The sequence below is a fragment of the Blastomyces gilchristii genome (assembly GCF_000003855.2).
Source record: "Blastomyces gilchristii SLH14081 genomic scaffold supercont1.41, whole genome shotgun sequence".
Lineage (NCBI taxonomy): Eukaryota > Fungi > Ascomycota > Eurotiomycetes > Onygenales > Ajellomycetaceae > Blastomyces > Blastomyces gilchristii.
The window spans coordinates 14320-33248 of NW_003101642.1; the positions used below are offsets into that span (position 1 = coordinate 14320).

Consider the following 18929-nt stretch of genomic DNA (forward strand, 5'->3'; position numbering starts at 1 on the left):
AAAAATCACATTTATTCAAAATAATGTGAATAGAAACTCAAATTGCATTTATTCTTGTCTTCAAATTGCATTTGAATAAAAAGTTGATTTTGTACTGCTTCAGGAGCCGAGTTTTGATGCTGAGCAAAAATATGTCATTTCTCATTCAAGCTACTACGGCTTTCTGTCTCAAAAGTCTGAGATAAAGTCAAGAGTAGTGATCTATAAAAGAAAGAGATTAAGATATTAATTTAATTTAAGATTTGATATCATGTCTGACCCTGATATTTTGATGAGCAATATTATAGATAAAGAGAATGAGTTTGATACTATACAGCTCATAAATATCTATAATGAAAAGTCATTGAAGAAAAATAACAATATCTGAACAATTAATAGAGAGTTTCTGAACATAACTTCATTAAGAAACTCTATAATTGCAGGAGATTTCAATGCACATTATCTCTGATGAAATTCAGAATGCAAAAGAGCAGTAAGAGCTGATAATCTGATTGAATGAATCTTTGAGCATTCAATAGATTTAGTTAACAAGTCTGATCAACAAACATTCTTTAGAAAAGATATGAAACAGAAATCTATTATAGATCTAATCTTCATATCATAAAATCTAATAAAAAAAAAGACTTGTAAAAATAATCAAGTTCAAACTTGGAATTTCAAACACAGTTTAAAAAACATTGAAAATTCCTAGTATAATCACTGACTCATTATCTTGCTCTTCTTCTTTTTCTACTTCTTCTTCTTCTTTAAATCAGAAGAAAACATATGCTCAAGCAGCTGAATCTGCTGTCTCTAAACCTGCTGCTGTAAAACCTGCTCAAAATTCTGAGAGAACTGAGAAGAATACTGCTCATACTTCTATTCATAAAAAAGTGAAGAAAAAAATGCAAAAAGAGAATAACTTTCAAATCTCCAGAAATAGAAGACTTATTCTCAAAGTCTCAAATCAGAACATCTTACAAAGAAACAAGCTAAACTCAAATCTCATTTTCAGAATCAGAAATGAAATTAATCAGCAGTTCTTTTCTCAGTTAATAACTGATATTGAAGTTCAAAAATCAGTTATAGCTTCAATTGAGTCATCATTCTTTGAAAACTTCATCATTCTGACTACAATGCCTCAATTCAGTGCAGAATTCCTTATTCAGAATGAGAATCTCTGATAATCAGCAGTAGAATCTTTGCTAAACATAATAATTCTATCTAAGAGAGATGAAAAGTAAGACAAATTCATTCTTCATAATATTTCAGTTGAAATTTTTGACTGTGAAGAAGAAATGCTACTTCTTAAAAATGAATTAGAAGAATACAACTCTATTCAACTGAGAAAAGAGTCTGTATAACTAAATTCAATTGAGTTCAGACAAAGCAGAAGAAATACCTCTGTTCTAGTATATATAAAGACACTTGAACAGTCAAAGATCTCTGAAGTAAGAGTAACAGATTTGAAAATGAGAGTTTATAAATACAAAGACTCAAGAATGAATCTCAAAGCTCAAACATAGTGTTCAAACTATCAAAGATATGAACACTTTGCAATCTCATGTTTTAGAGACTCAAAATATGCATTCTGTGTCAGAGATCATAAAACTAGTGAGTATAAATGTGAAACATGCTCAAAAAGAGATGAAATATATTAACACACTCTGCTTAAGTGCTTTAATTGCAAAGAAAAACATGTATCTAGCTCAAAAGAATGTATATTTGCTTCAAGAACTCAAAAGAACTGAAGAAAAGATGAAGCTCAAAGTCAATCTAGAACTGAAGAGAAGAGTCAAGCCAGTAAACTTATAACTGCAAGCTTAAAAAGAAGAAACTCTCAACTATCTAAATCTTCAAACTTCAATTCTTCAGCTAAATGTAAACAGAATTTGAATTCTTAAACTTCTGTTAAGATTAGAGAATTGAGAAATGACTCTGATAATAAACTAGATATAATGCAAGCAGTTGAGATTCCTACTTTTCAAAATAGTTATAATCTACTATCTGATGATAGTGATTAGATTCTACTCTATCTCTACTCTCTTTTAGTATGAATATACAACAAAAATAATAAAAAAAGTTTAAAAACTCTTTAAAAATCACATTTATTCAAAATAATGTGAATAGAAACTCAAATTGTATTTATTCTTATCTTCAAATTGTATTTGAATAAAAAGTTAATTTTATACTGCTTTAGAAACTGAATTTTGATACTGAGTAAAAATATATCATTTCTCATTTAAGCTACTACTACTTTCTATCTCAAAAGTCTGAGATAAAGTCAAGAGTAGTGATCTATGAAAGAAAGAGATCAAGATATTAATTTAATCTAAGATTTAATATCATATCTGACTCTGATATTCTGGTGAGTGATATTATAGATAAAGAGAATGAGTTTGATACTATACAGCTCATAAATATCTATAATGAAAAGTCATTGAAGAAAAATAACAATATCTGAATAATTAATAGAGAATTTCTGAACATAACTTTATTAAGAAACTCTATAATTGCAGGAGATTTCAATACACATCATCTCTGATAAAATTCAGAATGTAAGAGAGCAGTAAGAGCTGATAATCTAATTAAATAAATCTTTGAGCATTCAATAGATTTAGTTAATAAGTCTGATTAATAAACATTTTTTAGAAAAGATATGAAACAGAAATCTATTATAGATCTAATCTTCATATTATAAAATCTAATGAAAAAAAGACTTGTAAACTGATTTATTAATATAAATGAGACATCAGAATCAGATCATGAGATTATTCAATTTAATATTGAACTGAGTGAAAAATAAATGAGTGAAAACCCTCTTCTCTCTAATCAGTTTAAGTTTGAAAAAGCTGATTAGAAAGCAGTTGAAGAAAGTATAAAACTGTTAAAATCTGAAAGACAGAGTAAGCTATATTGAAATTCTGGTCAAGATATCTCAAATGAAATGCTTGAGAATAGAGTGAAGCTCATTACATCTATTATTCTAACAAGTGTTAGAGATAATATTTCAAAGAGAAAATCTTCTGAGTATTCAAAATCTTGATGAAATAAAAATATCTTATCTAAAAGAAAAGAATTAGCTACTGCTAGAAGAGATTGAAAGAATAATATAATATCTGATAAAGAGTTCAAAACTGTTAGAAATGAATATTTTTCAGATATTAAAAGAGCTAAAACAGACTGCTGAAATAAATTTCTTAAAGAAGTATAAGAAAAGAAAGTTTCTAAAGCTTTTAACTATACTAAAATAAGAAGTGTAGCAAAACTTCCAGCCTTAGAATATAAGTTTCAGAATGAATCATATATAGCAAATTCTTTTAAGAAAAAATATCAAGCTTTTATGAGAATTCTCTTTCAAAACTCATCAGATTCAGATTTAGAGAAAGAGAATATATCACTTCTCAACTACATTGATAAAAATGACTGAAAATGATCTGATCTTATACAAGATGAATTAGAGTCAGCTATCTTCTCAAGTTCTGTTAAAACTGCTGCAGAGCCTAATTCAATTAATCACTTAATTATTCAAAATACATATTCTCACTTAAAGAATAAATATTTTGAGCTCTTTTTCAATCTCTTAAAAAATGAATATCATTCTGAATGCTGAAGACAAGTCACTGAAGTGATTCTTGTAAAATCTAATAGAAAAACTTCAATTTCTAAGTTATATAGAGTAATATCTCTATTAAACTGTCTAGAAAAGGTTTTGAAAAAGATAATAGCTACTTAACTATCTTTTATAAGCTCTATTAATAACTCTCTTTTATTCAGTGAATAAATGAGAGATAGAAAACAATATTCTGCAATTAACACTATTCTCTCAGTTATTCATAATATTCAAATAGCAAAGTATGAAGATCTGATCTTAACTGCAGTTTTTATTGATATAAAAGAAGTATTTGATCATGTTTCAAAGTCAAAGTTAATTCAGACTTTGAAGATATTAAAACTGTCACTTTCTCTAATAAAATGAGTTAACTGTTTTATATCTAAAAGAATCATATAACTTTTCTTTGATGAAATAAAATAAGATAAGACTGAGATAAAAATAGAAGTACTGTAAGAATCTTCAATCTCACTTATTTTATTTGTAATATACACTGCATATCTATTCAAAGATAGAAATATGAAAATAGTGTGATCTCTGAGTTATATAGATGATATTGATCTAGTCTACAGCTCAAAAACTATCAAAGAGAATTTGAAAGTAATTAAAAAAGCTGTAAAGAAAATCTTTAACAGAGCAGATATCAATTAAATTCAATTTAATATAAATAAAACTGAGTTAATTCATTTCTTTTCTAGATTCAATGAGAAAGAACTATCTCTAACTCTTTTAAATAGAGAGATTAAACCCAGTTTAAATGTTAAATAGTTAGAAGTATGATTAAACTCCAAGTTGAATTTTAAATATTATATTCAACAAAGAACTGTCAAGACAGAAAGACTATTGAATAACATTATCAGACTATTAAATACAGAGAGAGGTCTATTCTTTCAGGCTATGAGACAGTTATATATAGTCTGTATTATCTCAGTAGCTGATTATGAAGTTCAAGTTTGATAAAATAATTAAGAAAATTTCACTGAACTCTTTCAAAGTCTGTAAAACAGAGCTTTAAGAAGAATTTTAAAAGCATTCAAATCATCTTCTATTAAAGCAATGAAAATTGAAGCTTCAATTCTTTCTTCTGCTATTAGATTTAAAAAGGCCTGTATAAACTATACTCTGAGAGTTATAAAGATGAGCTTAAATTATATAATCAGAGAAAGAGTCTCTTCTTCATTTTCATTAATTAACTCTGAAAATGAACTGAATTGAAATAGATTTCTTGATTGAAATGAAAATAATTCTTCAAAGAAAATATCTTCTCAACTGTACAGACTATACTCACTGATTAAAAATCAATTTTCTTCTTTAAATGTTGAAAAAGTTGATTATAAGAAGTTATCTCTCTGAAGAGAAAAGCTTGAATCTCTCATAGACTTGTAAATAAGTGAACTATCTAAAGAGAAAGAATATGAACAGTATTTGAAGAGAATTTCTACAATTGATATAAAAGACTCTATTCTGATTTATTCAGATAGCTTAAAAAATGAGAATTTGAATAGATTAGATACAGATATTGCTTATACTGAAGATAATATTAATTTTATCTCAGATTTCTGGAATTTAGGCTGTGAATCTGAAGTCTTTGACACTGAACTATTTATAATAGTGAAAGCTTTCAAACTTATTAAAATAAAATCTTATAAAAGAGAAAATAGTTTGAAAGAGATATGAATATTCTCTGATAGTCAAGCTGCTTTAAAAAGACTTAGAAATAGTCAGATTCATAATGATCAAATGAATCTTGAACTGATCTTAAACTTCATTTTAAAAATTCAAAGAGAAGAACATCAAAGCTGATAATTTATCTGCACTGAGTTCATGCTCATATGAATATTTATGACAATGAATTGACTGATTCAGCTGTAAAAAAAGGTTCAGAATTAAGCAGATCTATTCAAAAAATTATGTCCTAGTCTTTTATAAAGAGAAAAATAAAAGAATCTTGTTTAGACAAGTAAAATGAAAGCTGATAGAAACAAAAGAAGAGTATACATTATTCAAGATTTGAAACAAAATTCAAGTGAAAATCTTGTTCAATTAAATGTAAAAAGAAAATATTCTCATCTATAATACAGCTGAAATTAGAACATGATTATTTTAAATCTTATATACAAAGATTTGACAATAGATTTGATTCAATAGAATGCTCATTCTGCAATGCAAATGAGAATTCTGAGTATATTATAATACACTGTGTATTATATAATAGTCTCAGAGTCAGATTGAAAGAGAAGTATAATCTAAATCAATTAAATATGAGATTCTTATTCTCAACTGAGACAGGAATTAAATACTTAATAGACTTTCTATCAGAAACTCAAGCAGCTATAAGAAAATGACTGAATTCAGAAATATCTGAATATGAAGAGAAGGAAATTGATCAGATATAGTCTGTTAAAACAGCTATATACTATCTTTTAATAATTTGTTTCATTACAGTCTCTCTTTATTTTACTTTACTTTTTTCTTTCTATTCTTTTCTATCTATCTATTTAATGTGTCTATCTTTAAGACTGTGTTCTCTTTTCTTTTATCATGTCAAATGATTTCAAAATATCAGAAGATGTTAAAATACTGTAATTTGTGAACAGTTTTTGTATTCTGAGCTGGAATTTTCTGATTTTGCATATCTGAAATTGATGAATGTATAATAGTTAACTTTATAGATATAGGAAAAACTCTGAGAACTTTTAGTTCTCAGGTAGATGTCATAGTCTCTGACTGCATACATCTATAATTGAAGAATAATAATAATAATAATAATAACAATGAATAGCTGAAGTGATATCTCAGTAGCATTTTATTAATATAAAAGAAGTAATCTACTGAGCTTGTATAGAAGTGAGATTTTTATATTTATTAATTAAATCCTTCTATATTACATCTGAGTGATGTTATAGAGTGATTGAAAACTGGTTTAAATATCTATGAGATGAATGAAATTATTCACAGAGAAGTAATAAGCTGTATGAAGCTGCTATAAAGTCTTAACACAGTCAGAGATGTAATAAAAAGTAAAGAATAAACTTGTATAAAAATGTATTTAGTTATTTTATAAGTATTATCAATAATTATTATCAAATTCTGATTATATAAGCAATCACTGAATAAATTAAATAAGACTAAATTTAATCTTCAGTCTCAGTCTTATTCTGATTTTTAAAGAATGATTATCTTTTACTATTTATTTTAAGAAATTACTCTTATTTTACTATTCTTAAATTAAATCTGATTATTTTTCACATCATTTCTGAAAAAAATAATTTATTTTCAGAAATTTTTAATACTTAATTCTGATAAAACTTATACTAAGAAATATATAAGATCAGATTAAATAAAATTAGATGTGAAATTTATAATCTTATCAGTCAGTTTACTTATAATATGTAAAGCTTTGCAGATATTCTAATGTATACAAAATTTAATCAGATTAATACCTTTATATTAATTTTCTTTAATTTCTTAATAACTTCTGTAAGTCTTCTGTAAAATATTCAGTAAAAGATACTGCTATTTTTATATATAATATTCTTTCTCTAGTTATCAAACTACTTTGCTGAGTTATAAATATCTACTTAGCAGAGTAGTAATTAAGAGAGATATCAGATTCTCTCTTTACATACTAATTACTTTCATTTTAAGTAAGATATTCACTAATCACTCAGTGAATATCTGCTATATATAAAAGACTATACAGTAGCTAAATCTTTATAATTAATCAACTACTCTATAATATTACCTTTATTAAATACTAGAAAAACTCTGAAAATTAAAAGTTTTCAGATAAATATTATAGTCTCTGACTATATACATTTATAATAAAAGAATAATAATAATAATAATAACTATTTCAGATCAAAAGCTGTATATAAGTCATTATTTCATACAATCTTCAATGAGAAGATCTTGATTGCTAATACAATTAATATCATTAATATGTGCTCATTGTAACACTAGTATAAAATACTTATTTGACACATTTGTCACTATAGACTGCCGTAGGGAGTCATTTAGCTAGATGGCTTGTAAGAGGAGTCAGTTTCTGCGCTTTTGATTGGGTCGCAGTCGGGCGCGTCGTCAAATTAAAGTTGATCCATGTTGCATCCTCGGTTCGGGGCTCCACACTCGGTTGTTTCCACGTCGTTTAGTCACCACACTTCTCAACCAGCGGTAACTGATCTATCTCGCTTTCGATGTTTTTCCCCGTGCCCTTCGCGGTCCGGACCAGAAGGGCGCCAAGCTATGATTTGTCGTTGGCATTATCAAGCGGTGGGACTGATATAAAATTTCGACTGATATGATTTTGTTGCAGGTGAATTGGAGATGTCAGCGTCAATTCCGTGTTGTTGAAATATGTATGGGTCGATGATCGGCATGTGGTGATTCATTCATCATAATCCAATACAATATGTCATCTGATGATAGGCTGTTGTTCTCAACGCCTCTTTGTTGCGGAGGGGGGGTGGTGTTCTGCCACATCATACTCGAATATTGCTCGGACAGTGAGGATATTGTCTCTGAGAAGAGAGATAAATCATCTCTTTCTTCCAAAGTTTTCAGAGCCATTCAAGACCAACACAATTCCCATATTCCCTAAGAACTGTCAATTAAGGGATTCAACTGATGGTACTATTGTGTTGAGGGAGGGGAAACTTAGCTGTTTGAAAAAGAGGATACAGGTGTTGCACAAGCAATCTGGGCTCATAACCTGTTGAAATAGGTTCAGAGTATGAGCTTGTATTTCTTGTTTATGCCTTTTACACTGAGGCGGGACAATATATATCAGTTCAGGCCTCAGCCGCAACCTTCAGCCACCGTGATCCTCCAGCCACAGTGATATTCAACAGTGACACAGACACCAGTGCCGGGGTCAATTCCAGGCAGTCTCAGGACAGGAGCAGTTCTTCTTCTTCTTCTATTCAATTTAATGTACCACCCAGCCGCTTTCCACAGCTATGCAGATGATGGGTATTCATAGCTAATATACATCATATAATGCAGTCTAGATGATAGTCAAGGTTTTTCAGTGAGTTTCTCTGACTTCTGTTTATTCTATAAACTGAAAGAACTCAGTGCATGTTTTAGTATATTTTATTCTCTGTAATTGCTTCATATTTTCTGAGAAGTCTAGTTAAGTTTATAAATCTTGCTGTCTTTTTAGCTAGCTTAGATGTGGTCAGAATCTTCTTGAGATTCAGTTTCTCATGTTTTCACTCTGAGACTGTTGAATTTAGAGCATGTCAGAAGAATGTGTTGTACTGTCTGATTGTTTCTACATTCACAAAGAGTGTTGATGATTAGAATATGTTGATAGTCTGTATTTACTGTTCTCTTTCTGGCGCACGCCCTGCCTTGTTTTATTTTCTGTCATACATGTGTCCTTTGTTTCTTGGAAAGTTTAATAATTTATGAAAGTTAGTTCAATGAAAAGTAAAATGATGGTCACAATTAACAGTGCTTAGTTGTGCAAAACTCCTCTGTTTTGCGCCAGGAAGTCAGGAAGTCTGGACACTGAGCAGTTCAACTTCTACAAAGTTGGCGGAGTAGTTAAGGCTTGGTAGCATCCGTATCAAAAGCAATCCACTTTGATATCCACTCTTGTTCACGTTTGTTAGCCACAACTGATGCTTCCTGCGCCGAGGCCTTTGTCAATCTGTATTAGAGATGGCAAGTGGTTTTGATCTCTCCTTATCCTTATCGTTGATTAAGCGCCTTGCACCTCAGCTTGTAAATCTCCATCTTGCGCCTTTGCAATCCGGGATCACGTCCCGTCTTCGGTATAGGATCAAGCCGATTCGTCTTCACGTCTTGCTTGAATACATTAACTGGAGCCAGTAATCCGCAGATACGTTCCGGCCTTGAACCATGTTGAGAACAGTGAATTTGTACTTCCGTTGACGTAAAACCATTCTAAGACACTCAAGCTGTAGCACGCTAGTTTCAGCAAGTCCATAAATATAGCTGGCCGAAGGAAGGGGCGATGGCTATGGGAACTCGGGAGATGCACCATTGGCTATTGTTCGGTTAAATGGGATTTTTTACATGACCCATAATATCCGTCTATCTCGTGGGGTTCTAGGTAAGGCTCAGCAGAGTACCACCGGGCTTATTAGAATATTCATGGTCTGGTCATACCAGATGTCATTCCTGGGGGGAAAATATCCCCTATTCTTCAGAGTATGCATGGCCTGAGCATACCCGATATATCCCTTACTCTTCAGAGCATCCATGGTCTGGTCATGCTAGATATCACTCCTAGGTAAAATACCCCCTATTCTTTAGAATATTCATACCAGATTTCCTCTATTCTCTAGAATACTACTGAGAACACTACTTGTAAAGGACAGTCAAGAGGTCTGTAAATTTTGCAGTTCGGTTGTTTCATTACAGTACGAAAAGCGAGAATATTCAAAACAGGACCTGTAGCATGACCAATTAAACAGTCATCATGTGTACGCTCTCATATTGTCAATCGAAGAAAAACAGAAGCAGAGAGATAAAGAAATGAGGGGGAAGAGCCGGAATGAAACATGAGAAGCAAACAAAAGACCAAACGAGGGGAATCGAAGCAAATTCAGTGGGTGGCAGCACGCTGTAAGATCAAAGATGATCTCATTTTTTTATATCCAACACCATAAAATGGGAATTTCTGCTATTTATGGGGGCTCCAGGCTTCAAGATTTTTAAGTATTCTCTTGGCGGCTTCCGGATCACGTTCTTTTGGGTCGACTCGTACTAAAGAATGTATGAGCCGCGCAAGTGAATGGCAATATTCTGGCTCGTCTTTCAGGTGGCTCATCGAAAGCCGAGACTCAATGTATGAGATCTGTGCCTCGTGGTTGGCGGCTGTGTGATAATGAGGTCAGGTCTAATGAAATTTCGCGCAGGAATGGAAAGAAGAACTGGTATTAAACTGGTTGTGGGGAACATACCGAGATAATATGTTAGGTCATTTTTCCTGTCAAATAGATGCTGGTAGGTTGGTATATACGCGAACTAGATAAAGTTAGAGATGATAGGAAAAGGGAGAAAAATTTGCTTAGATTAGATAAAATCGCATTTAACAGAATATATTAACCTACCACACAGCCTAGACTCCAAAGGTCAGACTTCGCAGTTGCAGTATTTGCACCACTATGCTCCAGCTCTGGGGCACAGTAGTTTTCTGTCCCGAGGACATTTGATTTTGAAGGTGTGTCAAACCCTTGTTCAAGCACTTGTTAGTACAACTATTCTACATTGAGTCAGAGGAGCTGAAATGTAAGCAAAAGATATTCCTATCAGATATTCAATTGGAATGATGGTGACAAACCTTTGCCAAAATCAATTATATCAACTAGTGACATATCTTGTGCATCTGTTTTAAGAGGAGTCCCATAACGGAGAATGATATACTCAGGCAGATTACCTGGGCGTGGAGGCGGTGTGTCCAAATCTGAAACATTCCGGAGTATAACATAAGATTTTTGATCAAACTCAAAAGTTTTGACCAATGCTTCATTGGTAAAAGCTTCAGGATGTACCCCTAGAGAAATATTATTGGGGCTAATGTCTAAGTGAAATCATTTGCTTGGTTAATGAATGTTTGTTGAATAGTATTGAGTAGTTATGAGAGAGTAAACATCACCTACCACCATGGCATATTCCCTTCTGATGAAAAGTAAGCACCTTCATCAAGATCGTCCTCACTAATATGGTGAGAGAAGGAACATCACCAGGTGCATCAACTTCAGCATTAAACCTCTCCCGAAGAGTACACCCAAGTGGCTTTAGGCCAAGACAGAGAAATTGATCTTGTGTGGGGACATGAGTGTGGAAAAAGGCAACCTCAAGTTTTCCAAGCTTCTGTAGAATACTCATCTCAGAGTTGTCTGGAGTGCTATACTCAAGTCGTAGAATTTTGAGGGCAAGGTATTCGCCAGAATTGCTGAACATATCAAGCGTCAGCTGGTCTAACTCAATAAGCTGAAGGGCATGAGAAGAGTGCATGGGGTTATTACATGTCTCTTCCCAACCAAACAGTAGAATAAGATCCTCTTCCCAGCTTTCCAATGATCCTGAAAGAACACAGCTTTCCTTTATGAATCAAGTCTGAGCCACCAAGCAAATCATCAATCAAAACAGGACATAGGCCTTCATCAGTATACTCATGCAGAAACTCGCATTCGCTACCCTGAAAAAGTGTTGTGTCCCAACCAGGTGAGTCAGAAGCTTGATGTTTCTTTACAGGATACTGCTTCGGTTGCAGTGTTGGTTCCATTGCTGGGTCAATGTATGGTGTTGGAGGTTTCTAGGGATGAATAATTTAGCCGTAGCATACAGATAAAAATCAAATTCTGAATCGGAAAATTTTCGAGGGCTCGAGTCTAATATAGTTATAAGTTAGGCAGCGGGCCGCTTTCCAACCCAAAAATGAAAAATAAAATAATAAAAAGATTGGGAATTTCCGTAATCCGCATTTGTATCCAGCCTGCTTATTCAACCAATTACGAGAAACTTAAGTTAACTACCGCTTACTACACCTCCTTTCTTCTAGTTATGTTATAGCTGTATTTTACAAAGGGAATGCCCCTTAGTGACCACTACTCAACCATTTTTCATTGAAAGCATCCTTTCAAGTTCATTCATGATACAGACAGCTTCAATTCACATGCATCCCAGGACTTCAATCCTGCTCTCCCCACCCAATCCTCTCCCATGCTAGCCACCAGGCTCCCAAGTTATTCAATCACAGGAATATCATTGGTTAAATAGCCCCTGAACCTCAAAACAACACCCGTCAAGGACCCCAATGGCTAATATCGAGCCTTTGTTGCCGTGAGATTTTGGGTATCTCAGCGGGGATGCCAACCAACAAAGCATATATGATTCGCTGTTAATTGCTGTAAAGTTTGCTTGAAAGCGGTTCTTGCTGCTGGACGCTTCTCATGGCCCTTGCCCGCCAAATTCCGAATAGCCAGGAGCGATCTTCTTTAATCATACCGCTCTGAACGGTTATATCCCAAATATCACTCAGTTTACCCAAGCGCCTTTACCTGCGAACATTCAGAAGAGATGAGAGAAGTAATGTATGAAACAAACAGGAAGGGCCACCCCCGGCTTGGAGTTTGTATATAAATCATTGCAACCTTCAGCTTTTACTCCCTCCATCAATCATCCCGATTCACAAGAAAATCCCCCTTAAACATCTTTACATCTCTACGGCTCCGTCAATACATTCTCCCAATATACGCCTTAACCCCTTGCCCGCTGGTTGTTAGACTTCTTAACACCTTCCTTCGTTCAAACCGTTATCCTCTACCGATTCAAGATGCCTGCAAATGTGGACAAAGCTAACTGGCCGGTCTATACGATGCGATACCGATGTTCGGGGGTCGAAAAGCAGCTTCGGCTTGAGTGGAATCACAAACCTGAGGCCCACAGTGTGGAAGAGGTTGTCCAGTGCATCAGGGACTATATAAAGAACCCCCAAGACCGTATGGAGTCTAATACCGGCGAAACCTTCAAGACCCTTCTACCAGATTACTGTATTGTGCAGTATGTTATCATCCCGCGGACCCCGCGGACTATCCTGTTGATTATACCCATATCCTGTGATTTTGTCTTTGTTCTAGGAAGGGCGGTCACAAGACTCAAACCTCAAAAACCGACAGAGAACCGGATACTGCTTATCATATTTCTGTGCGGTTTGGTAAAATCGCTGATCGTGCTGGGGCGGGCCAAGTGTGGGCCTACTCTGTCCACATCTATCTCAATGATAATACCAAGAAATATGAACCGAGAGAAGTTATATGGGGTAACCCAACACCTGACAGACCAGAACAGTCCGCGGTATACAAGAACAGAATCCAATGGCCTACCGGCGCAACAGCTACGACAGCACCCCCGGCTCCCGGTGAGCAACCCTTAGTCTCCACCACATCGACTGAAGGGTTGGCTCCAGCCTCTCTCCCTACGACTAATCCTTGGGGCGGATCAATAATTCCGTCGCGGCCGCCGAATCCCCCCCAGTGGGGAGAAGGTCCAGGCCAAGGGTCTGCCGCAGGGGGCGGTGGAAGTACATAAGAAAGAGACCCAGTCTCTTCTTTTTAGAACCCGTTTTTGAAATCTTGAAATTGACAGGGTGTTCTGGGGATGGACTTGAAATCAGGAGGTCTATTTTCTTATATGATATCATCACTTCGTTGGCTGTTGTTCTCTCGAGTTTTGTGTACTCTATATTGCTTGGCCATAGCCCTCATTCCTCGATTCCACCGTACACGCTTGTTACACCCTGCATTGTTTTGACTCCCATGTCCTCCCGGACCAACATCTCCAGCAGTTCGGGAACCAAGACCTCCCGTGCATACACAACGGTACCATACTTCGACACAACGCTATCGATGCCGACCAGTGAGTCGATGGCATCTTTAAAACGAGACACGACATGCTCCGTAGAGGGAAGGTCAATGAAGAGGGAAGTAGGATGACTAGTGACGAGGCAAATATTTCTAAATCTATATACACTTTTGAACTCAGAGATGAAGTCAATGAAAACACAAGAGTCCCGCCGGATAAATGGGCAATGAAACAAGACAAGCAATGCACATCCGCTTTTTTCTTCTCTAGCAACCAATCAATATAAGATATCCCAAGGGTAAAAGAAACCAAGGCCAAGGACCGAAATTTGAGGCAGCAATCACACCGATCTATGGAAATTAGAAAAAAAATGGCAAAGGGAAGAAAAAAATAAGGGGAAAAAGCCCAAGGTATCGTAGATGACATTTCACGGAGAAAACACCAAAATGAAAGGACAAGGAAAAACAAGGCAAAAAAATTGGCTCCACAATCCATCTGCATATAAATCACAATATACACTCCTACGACTCCGCAATAGCATTCTTAACCCACTTCTCCAACCCACCCCGCGCAATAATCTCCTGCACATTCGGCGGCAACTCACCAACCTTATGTGTCCACTTCGCACCCCCTTCGCCCTCCTGCACCTCAATCCGGCTCCTCCTAACATCCCATGTCAACGTCCACCCAGTCCTGCGCGTGAGCGCCTTCTTCCCATCCTCAGCACCGGCATTACCAAATGACTCCCTCAACCGCTCAATCAACCTCGGCACCTCCAGCCCCATCAGCGCATTATTGATACTGTTGCGCGAGAAGATGTTGCCGAAGCTGCCCGCGACGACGAGCGGGATGCGCTTGGCTAGGATAGCTGTCGCGGCCTGCTCGCGCGAGCTGCCGCAGCCGAAGTTGAAGCCTGTAACGAGGATGTCGCCTGCGCGCGCGAGCTGGGAGAAGGCGGCGTCGTAGTTGGACATGCAGACTTTGGCCATTTGGGCGGTGGAGATGTTGTCTTGGTAGGTGTATTTGCCGGGGTAGATGCCGTCGGTGTTTATGTTGTCGGCGTCGCAGAAGATGATTTCGCCAGAGACGCGTTCGGGGAAGCCTGGGAAGAGTTCGGTGAGGGCGGGGGAGTCGGTTTCAGGCTCTTGTTGGGATTGGGGCTGCTGTTGTTGAGACGCACTTTCTTGTGGAGATGTTAAGGCTGATGATGTGGCTTTGTCACCGAAGATCTTCTCGGCGTCTTGGACCATGGTATCGAGCTGGCCGATGACTTTGGCAATGGATTCTTCGGCCGTAAGCATTCTATCTTCTTCTCTGATGCCATCACCTTCGCCACGGATAACGCCAGTCCATCCCTCCGGCTTCTCGTACCAGCCCGGCCCGCTAATTTTGCCGCTCAGCGCGCTGGCGGCGACGACTTCGGGACTGGCAAGGTACGCCTTTGCTTCGGTGCTACCCATCCGACCCTTGAAATTGCGATTTGTTGCACTGATTCCCACTTCGCCCGGTTCCAGAAGACCAGTTCCTAAGCCGATACATGGTCCACAACCAGCCGGGAGTGGTTGGGCTCCCGCTTCGACCAGGACTTGCCAGTCACCAGCTTCTTCTGCAGCGTTCTGTTCGGGGATAGAGGCAGCTGCGATGTAGAATTTGACGCCATCTGCTAGCTTTGGAATTTTCCCGTCGTTTTTCTCTGCAGCCTCCCTAAAGACCTTTGCAGCCGCGGCAAGGTCAGATGCTCTGGAGTTTGTGCACGAGACGAGATATGCTTTGTTAACCTTGATATCCTGTCCTTCTAGCTCATTCAAGGGAGTAGCCACTTTCACGGAATTAGGGCCAGAGACGTAGGGAGCAAGCGTAGACAGATCCAGGTAGAGCTCTTTGGCGTACTGGGCGCCCTTATCTGCAGCAAGGGGCCGTTCGAACATTTTATCCAGTAGGGAATGTGTGAAGCGTGTATTTGCTGAGCTTGGGAGACCGTTCTGGGATCCACCCCACATAGCTGCGGTTGTCGCTTTGGATCTCAACCAGCCTTTCAAGATGTTGTCGACGGGGAAGATGCCAGCGAGAGCGCCCCATTCTGTTGTCATGTTGGCAATGGTAAGTCTGTCATCGACCGCTAAACTTCTCATGGTTTCTTCCGATCCTGTGAATTCAATGGCATGATTGAGGACATCGTCCTTGTCGAACAGGCCACAGAGCGCGACAATCACATCCTTGCCCGTAACACCCTTGGGCAAGACACCAGTAAAGTTAACCTTCGCAACTGGAGGGATCTGCCACCATGTTTTGCCCGTGGCCCAGATGCTAGCAGCATCTGTCCGTACCACGGGGGTACCCAGACATCCCACTCCTCCGTACATGTTGGAGTGGCTATCCGATGCCACCACTAGGGTGCCAGGCCAAGCGTACCCTTCCTCGACCATGATCTGATGGCCAATACCGCGCCCCGCAGGATAAAAGTCTACCTCATGAGTCTTGGCAAACTGTTCAATCTGCTGATACTTGAGCAAATTCTTCTCCGACTTATTCTGCACGTCATGGTCCAGAGTCATGACGATCTGCTTAGGATCCTGCAGTTTAGACGCGCCGATGGACATGAACTTGAGCGCGACGGGCCATGAGTTATCGTGGGTCATGCATTTGTAGGGGGAGATGGTGACATAGTCGCCGGACCGCACGTGTTTGCCCGGAGCTAGGCCGACGGAATACTTCTGGACGATTTTCTCAACGAGGGTCTGCGGTACGGGGTCGGTCGCGGATTCAAGAGAGGAGAGGATGGCTGAGGCAGAGGGGTCCTCACGCTGGGAGTGGAAGACGTCTGGAGAGAAGGTCCATCTTGAGGCGGAGAATGGACGGTAGCATGAGGGGACTGAGAGGGGGCGTCTGGGGAGCAGTCGGGGCCTATATGCCGCGGCCAAAGATCGCTATGGGAAGTTGATTAATACGAGGCAATTAATACGCCATTTGGGAAAGAAACTAGTGACTTACAATCATGATGGCAGCGGGTAGTATGATACACCTGACTGCTCCTGAGTTACGGAGTATATCTAGGGGAAGATATAAATGACTCTTCCCAAAATATTTTGAGGATTTAGTTTTGCCCGCAGCCAATGAAAATCAAGGGATTAATTATGTAACTGCGTTTGCAGGGGAAATAAACATGCCAAGATATGTCAAGATATGCTCCGATCTCGGAATGGCGGAGATCATGTGATTTTCTCTCGCATAAAAGTTGATCCGGCTGGGTCTCTCATCAATGTTCCTGTTGCTTTCTATAAATTAATATTATTTCAATTTAGCATTGTATATTATATATATCACAATATCAATTGCTATTATTCTTCGTGCCCATCACGTTCGCAATGCCACCTTCATCCTATCTTTGCTAAACGTCACGGAGGTACGGTACAGATATATATTACTTTCTAAAGGATTGGGTAATTGGCTACTGTAGTGCACCTAACCGTGTAAATATTCTAATTGGCCGTGGGGATAAAATCCGTAGATCATTTCGTTAGATGAATTGTTACAGTCACATTCTGAACCATTTGTCATAGCTATTAGCTATCCAAAACCACCCGCCCTAGTACGAAGTAAAGAAATAACATTGATTGTTATGACTCAAGAGTTTAACAGTCACTTATAAAGAGGGTATCTATCTCAATGATCTCAAATGCGTTTCATGTCCACATTGATTCTTCCAAGAAATTGTCACAGGTTCAATTCCCAGCCAGTTGGTTTCAATTGTAGGCCATTCGTCCAACATTATTATTATTATTATTGTTGTATACAGCCGATCTGCCCCACCATCACATTATATTGTCCTGCCGTCTGCCAAGCCTTTGATATCCTATTACACCCCACGCTGCTTCCTCGAGCTTCGCCATCTAACAACCAAACTATTGAAATATACAATATAACTTTGGCAAAAACAGAAAACAAGGGGAAACTACATAATTGAAATATAGAAAAATGCCCAACCGCTCTTCCATCTCTTACTTCGGCGCAGGCCCCGCGCCGCTCCCAACCCCCGTCATCGAATCCGCCGCGGCAGCCCTAATAAACTACAACGACTGCGGCCTAGGCCTAGCAGAGATCTCCCACCGCTCACCCGTCGCCAACAAAATCCTCGCCGACACCAAGGCAAACCTGATAACACTTCTAGATATCCCCGCGGACGACTATGAGATCCTCTTCATGCAGGGTGGCGGGACTGGGGAGTTCAGTGCCGTCGTGTACAATATGGTCGGGGTGTGGGTTGAGCGGAGAAGACGGGCTCTTGCAGCTCAGGCTCAGAGGGAGGGGAATGGCGAGGAGTTCGTGGAGGCGGAGTTGAAGCGGATGGTGCGCGAGGAGCTGAAGATGGATTACCTGGTGACGGGCTCGTGGTCACTGAAAGCGATGCAGGAGGCGCAGAGGCTATGTGGGAAGCAGTTTGTGAATGCTGCGTGTGATGCGCGGGAGGGGAATGGGGGGAAGTTTGGGACGATTCCGGCCGAGAAGGAGTGGAAGCTTACGAAGACGAGGCGGGAGGGCGGCAGTGGTGCGCCGGCCTTTATATATTATTGCGACAATGAGACGGTGGATGGAGTGGAGTTTCAAGGGTTTCCGACGTGTTTGGAGGCGCCCGAGGGGGATGTTGCTGAGGAGGATGAGCGGTTGGTTGTTGCGGATATGAGTTCGAACTTCTTGAGCAGGAAAGTTGATGTGCGGAAGTTTGCGGCTGTTTTTGTAAGTCTTAAGCAAGGCAGCTACGATTCCTTTCTATGTTTTTATATATATCATTTTACTAATCTTATTATTCACAGGCCGGGGCCCAAAAGAACGTTGGCGTCGCTGGAATCACCGTGGTTATTATCCGGAAATCGCTTCTGCCACCTCACACAGCAACACCATCTCCAGAGCTTCTTCGTAAACTAGAAATTGGCGGGCTCCCCGGCCCCATCATGTTCGATTACGCCACTATCGCCAAAATACCTCTCTCTACAAC

The 18929-nt window shown here is 38.2% G+C and overlaps 5 protein-coding genes across 5 annotated transcripts in view; 3 read left to right on the top strand and 2 right to left on the bottom strand.

Moving 5' to 3' along the window:
- Positions 1 to 1415: 1415 nt before the first annotated feature.
- BDBG_17999 (uncharacterized protein) lies at positions 1416 to 1698 on the top strand (the record flags this gene model as incomplete). Its single annotated transcript, XM_031725598.1, has 2 exons — positions 1416 to 1430; positions 1506 to 1698. Coding segments are annotated over 2 exons (208 nt in total), but the record flags the coding sequence as incomplete, so codon positions are not given.
- Positions 1699 to 9825: 8127 nt separating this feature from the next.
- BDBG_09382 (serine/threonine protein kinase) lies at positions 9826 to 12960 on the bottom strand. The gene is made up of 6 exons (XM_002620156.2): positions 11599 to 12960; positions 11230 to 11525; positions 10911 to 11150; positions 10681 to 10802; positions 10531 to 10594; positions 9826 to 10444 (listed from the first exon to the last, which is right to left on the bottom strand). The coding sequence occupies exons 1-6, from the start codon at positions 11856 to 11858 to the stop codon at positions 10251 to 10253; spliced, it is 1176 nt and encodes a 391-aa protein (XP_002620202.1). The 5' UTR covers positions 11859 to 12960; the 3' UTR covers positions 9826 to 10250.
- BDBG_09383 (uncharacterized protein) lies at positions 12909 to 13663 on the top strand (the record flags this gene model as incomplete). The annotated part of the gene is made up of 2 exons (XM_002620157.1): positions 12909 to 13135; positions 13213 to 13663. 2 exons carry the CDS (start codon positions 12909 to 12911, stop codon positions 13661 to 13663), a joined length of 678 nt encoding a protein of 225 aa, XP_002620203.1.
- Positions 12971 to 17028, bottom strand: BDBG_09384 (homoaconitase, mitochondrial). The gene is made up of 2 exons (XM_002620158.2): positions 16928 to 17028; positions 12971 to 16863 (listed from the first exon to the last, which is right to left on the bottom strand). Exons 1-2 carry the CDS (start codon positions 16931 to 16933, stop codon positions 14458 to 14460), a joined length of 2412 nt encoding a protein of 803 aa, XP_002620204.1. The 5' UTR covers positions 16934 to 17028; the 3' UTR covers positions 12971 to 14457.
- Positions 17029 to 17911: 883 nt separating this feature from the next.
- Positions 17912 to 18929, top strand: part of BDBG_09385 (phosphoserine aminotransferase) — a gene marked incomplete at both ends in the record, with an annotated part of 1535 nt that continues 517 nt past the window's right edge. The window contains 2 exons of the mRNA XM_031723983.1: positions 17912 to 18670; positions 18748 to 18850. Coding sequence (XP_031581373.1) covers positions 17912 to 18670; positions 18748 to 18850 — 862 coding nt within the window. The remainder of the gene's footprint in view (positions 18671 to 18747; positions 18851 to 18929) is intronic.